General features: G+C 39.1%; 1 protein-coding gene across 1 annotated transcript; it reads left to right on the top strand.

Moving 5' to 3' along the window:
• The first annotated feature begins 219 nt into the window (after positions 1 to 219).
• On the top strand, positions 220 to 4,467 carry LOC100242661 (F-box protein At1g55000). Its single transcript, XM_002284504.4, has 2 exons — positions 220 to 905; positions 3,749 to 4,467. Exons 1-2 carry the CDS (start codon positions 480 to 482, stop codon positions 4,121 to 4,123), a joined length of 801 nt encoding a protein of 266 aa, XP_002284540.1. The 5' UTR covers positions 220 to 479; the 3' UTR covers positions 4,124 to 4,467.
• The last annotated feature ends 433 nt before the right edge of the window (positions 4,468 to 4,900 follow it).

Below are 4,900 nucleotides of genomic sequence, written 5' to 3'. Positions count from 1 at the left end.
ATAAGATAATTATGATTGAATCATTAGAATGATTCCAAGTTTCACCTTATTTAACATAATCATTTGCTTTGAATTTTAGTTAGGTGTTAAAGTAGAAATTATATTAGTAAAGAATTCTCATATAAGTTATAAAAAAAAGTTAGAAAATATGATATCTTAAAAAATAAATATTTATTTTTACTTTTAAATAGCCAATAAATTAAATTCAATAAAATCCTTGAGGAATTTTCAAAATAATTTCCTGAGGCCCGGTGCACCAAAGGGATGGTGCACCGGATCCACCGGACAGTCAAAACGGACGTTCCTGTTATCGATATACCACTTGACTGAAGTAAGCCAGCGTCCATGTATCTCGTTCCTTAAATCCTCTGTTTGGCTCTCTAGAGAATTGGGGAAAAAATGGAAAATTTTTGACTCGATTCTTTCGGCTCTATCTGTTGCAGGCAACCCATTTTCTCGGCGTCCAAACGGACCTCAAAATGGGATGTTGCGGCGATGAAGAAGAGGAATTCCTCAAACACCTCATGCCCAACTTCTCTGAAACCCTAACCTTAGGCTCCACCTTCCAAGCATCCACTTCCGGCGACTCCGACGCCGTCATTTCTGCGATGAACTCGCACTTCTCGGCCCTCACCTGCCAGGACGTCCTCAGGGGCATTTTCGAGAGGCTTCCGGTTGCCGATCTAGCTCGGGCGAGTTGCGTGTGCCGAGTCTGGAACTTGGTGGCCTCGGACAGAGGGATCCAGGTTCGAGCTTTTAGGGCTCCGTGGAAATTGAAGGACGTGGTTGGAATTCCGAGCTCCGGAAGCTTCTGGAGAGATGATAGTCTTGGAAAATTTGCAATCTCTCATCGGTTGGTGCGCGGTGACTCTGTTGCTAGCCTTGCCGTGAAATACTCTGTTCAGGTATTGTTTGGTTTTCTAGAAAATGAAGGAAAAAACGAAAAGAAGCCAAATGTTCTGGTTGTTAGACTAATGTATTTGATTTTGATTATTTTCAATGCAACTGGAATATGGGATTCGAACTCAGAATTTTCTTTTTTTTTTCTTTGATTTCTCAGCTACCAAGCGGACATTATCTCTCCATTTGGTGGTTTAGTTAATTTAGTTCAGATATCAAATCCGATTTGGCTGTTTGGCTGCTGAGATAGCATGGAAAAGAGAGGAATTTAGAATCTTCTATTGTCCATTCATTGCTTTGATAATGAAGGAGCACAAATAAAATAAAATAAAATAAAATCGCATAGAAGCATTTTAACACTAGTAAAAAGAAGGTCTATGCAAGATGATACCATACTAGATATACATGCGTACTGCAAGATCAATGAATGTCACAACCCACTTCTGCAATAATATTTCGAATTAGGGAACTTATAAGATAGTTGGTGAGTACTGGCTTGCCCAAGTGGTTTACAAACAGATGCTAAGTGTTTCTTAGGGACCTTAAAATGCATGAAAGCAAGCTGTTATAGCAGATCAATGGTCATACAACTTTGCTTTGGGTCAGTTTGTATTTGGGAGGGCTTCTTCACGCCTTCAAGTTTGATTTGGGGGTTTCTAGCTAGCTACACAGTAAGTTGGGTGAAAGGGTAGGATTGCATGTCTTGCACTCTTTCAGCCTTATTATGAAGGTTATTACCTGATGCTGATACCATTAAAACAGGGCCCCAGGAGACACAAGTTAAATATGGTCCTAACCTTTGGCATTTTTCATGATGTGGTTTCTCTCAATACTCAAGTCTCTGCATCTTTTGATTTCTTTTATAAGCTAATTAGGGTTTCTAGCTAGCTACACAGTAAGTTGGGTGAAAGGGTAGGATTGCATGTCTTGCACTCTTTCAGCCTTATTATGAAGGTTATTACCTGATGCTGATACCATTAAAACAGGGCCCCAGGAGACACAAGTTAAATATGGTCCTAACCTTTGGCATTGTCCATAATGTGGTTTCTCTCAATGCTCAAGTCTCTGCATCTTTTGATTTCTTTTATATGCTAATTGGGGAATGATGGTTTTCCATCCGAGTTGGAAGTAGATTGATGGAGAATTGGCATGGACAGGCATACAGTGGATTGAATTGAAGAAATGATCAGGTATTAAATCCCTAGATTTGTTGATTATGGTCCATTTGGGGCTAGAGCTAGAGTTGTAGAGAAGCCACAAACAAACCATAAATCCGCATGTAGGGATTTGAGAAAGTAGGGGAAAGAGAGTCTGGTGGAGAACGTCAGAATAACAAGCTAGGGTTTGTGTGAGCATTAATTGCCTCTTTAAGCTTCTTGAGAAATCTGTTAAGATGACGCTCTTGGGCTGGGATGAGTCTTTGTGGGAAAAAAGAGAAGGGAAGTTTGGAGAGCAGACCCTTTATGTATTTTTTGGACGGTTTTGAAGACAAAGAACAAAATTGCATTTGAAGATAATGTGCTGTCCATTCAAAGACTTAAGAGCTCTTTTGTTTATTTTCTATGGTCGGAGACGAAATTATTCATAAAAGATGGTCCTTTGACTTTAGTTGGTTTCATTGATTGGGTGGGATCTCGATGAGGGTGGTTTTTTTGGCTCCTCCGCTTTTGATGGCCGTTTTTTTGTCCCAGCTGGGGTGGGGGGTGCATCTCTTCTGAATTTTTTTGAGTTGCTATTTTAGCGTCTCTTTTCTATACAATTTCTTCTCTTTTACTTATATATAAAAAAAAAAAGCTTCTTGAGAAATCTGGGAAAAGAAAGTTAGATGAAGAAAGTGGAAATAAATCATTACGGTCAGTATGAATGCCAACAGGTAAGATTGGGGTTTGAGGGAAGAAAAATGCTCATAGGAGTTTGAAAGCTAGGGGAAAGAATGTTGAAAACTATTGAAATTGACCTCAGGTAAAACTTCATTGGAATATTGTATATAATACCTATCAAAAAACAAAAAAATTGTAAATAATAGTATTGCTACATGTTATTCTGACAAAGGGATTTAAAATCCTCAATAATAGCTTCTAGATAAATCCAGCCTCTTGAACTTATCTAGTAAGCTCTAGGGTGCAACCATACAAGAACTAATGCATCAGATCCCATGAGAACTCAGCACAGTGTGCTTGGCCAAGAGTGTTGCTTGGGAGGGACATCCCATAGGAAGTCCTCATTTTGACCCCTTCAAAGTGGAAACGATAGAAACAATAATGTTTTTTAATAAATAAATAAATAAACCTAAGCTAGTAACTTTCTTCCTTTGCCTGGGTGGTGTCATCTATCTACTTTGTGCAGGTGGTCTGGGGTCTGAACCTCCATGAGACTCCTCCATGAAGGTGTGTGTAATAGAATACCTCCATTAGTGGTGAGAATAATTGAGAGAGATGGGATTTTTGTGTTGGCTAGTAATAGTTAAGAAATGACTGGATGAAATCAAATTACAGGGTTGAATAAGTTAATATTCTTATATAAATTTGAAAGATAGATGTTAATTCAAAAGTGCAATATTTGGCACAGCCTCGTTACTTGTTTTTTGTGTTATCCCATTTTTCTTAGAGGCCTTAACATTGACTGTAGCATGCTGAATGATTCAATGATGGAGATCAGTCTTCCCTGTTGTGGCAACTTTTGTTCCCATAGTTATACATTCCTTGATTGCACAGAGATTGATTTTCTGCTATCATTTTCCACTATTTAGATTTTCACTTCTTGAAGGAAAGCTTCTTCGTTTACCCCCTTTTGTTGTTAACCAGAAGAATGCATTGCTGTCCTGAAAACATTTTTCTTGTGTTTGCAGGTTATGGACATAAAACGTTTAAACAACATGATGAGTGATCATGGCATATACTCGAGGGAGAGGTTACTGATCCCTGTAAGCAAACCAGATATTCTTATCAATGCCATCTGCTACATAGAGCTGGATTCCTATGCAAAAAGGGAAGTAGCGGTGCTGTATCTGGAAGGTGGGCCTGACAAAAAGCTCAACTCTTTGTTGAATAAGGTCTCCTCTGAGCAAGGCAGGAGAAGGGTAATTGAGTCCTTGAAGAGAAGCATGCAAATAGATGATGGAACTGCCCAATACTACTTGTCTATATCAAATGGTGACCCTCGAGCTGCAATCTCAGAATTCTCTGAAGACCTTAGGTGGGAAAGGCATGCAGGCCTGTCCTAGTTCAAAAAAAATAAATTGTGGAGCTAAGTTAGCTTCTACTGCAGATTTGTCCGCATTTTCATGGGTTTGTGTGTGGTGGCTTTCCTTGCAATGATGTCCATATTATTTATTTTTCTCAAGGGAATATAGACTGTAATTCTAACATGACGGTTGTGATCCTAATGAACGAAGCAAGGAAGTCCCTTGGTGCCATTTGTCCTGTGTTCATTCCTTTTACTTTAGCCGATTTTGTAAATATGTGGCTTCTAAAATGGTTGATGAATGTTGTAAATCAAACACAGAAGGGACCTGTAATAATGTTCCATTTAGTGAACTTTAAACTATAAGAATGGAATTTGTTCCAACTGCACTTGTGATACTTGTCTGACCAATGCTTCAAGTAATGTTGCCAGGTTTATTTACTGAGCTTATAAGCCACAAAAACAGGCATTGGATTTCATCTTGCTTCACTACTAGTCATGGCAGCAGATCAGCCTATTGTATGGGAGCAGCAAATAACCAAGCTTATATGCCAAAGGATTGGGCCCCTTCTTTGTTTATCATATATGACAAGCTACATACAAGGAGTTGAATGTTTCAACCAGCTAGACAATGCCAACAAACTCATGATCCATGAAAAGAAAGCCAGCTTTGTTTGGAATTTGTCCCCAAATCACAGTTTCCAGGAAGCTCTCTCAGTGGGAAACCTACCTCCAAGGGAGTGTATCCCTGATATTCATCAGAAGCTCCTCCAAGTTTTAAGGTGACTCCCAATTGATTGGGTGGAATAGGAGAGAG

The sequence above is a fragment of the Vitis vinifera genome, chromosome 14, assembly GCF_030704535.1.
Source record: "Vitis vinifera cultivar Pinot Noir 40024 chromosome 14, ASM3070453v1".
In the NCBI taxonomy this organism is placed as follows: domain Eukaryota; kingdom Viridiplantae; phylum Streptophyta; class Magnoliopsida; order Vitales; family Vitaceae; genus Vitis; species Vitis vinifera.
This window is presented reverse-complemented; position numbering and strand designations above follow the sequence as displayed.

Excerpts from the sequence above, each read along its gene's own strand:
- LOC100242661 (XM_002284504.4), top strand. The coding sequence starts at position 480 with ATGGGATGTTGCGGCGATGAAGAAGAGGAATTCCTCAAACACCTCATG. Across the intron at positions 906-3,748 it reads CCGTGAAATACTCTGTTCAG|GTTATGGACATAAAACGTTT; the intron begins GTATTGTTTGGT and ends TTGTGTTTGCAG.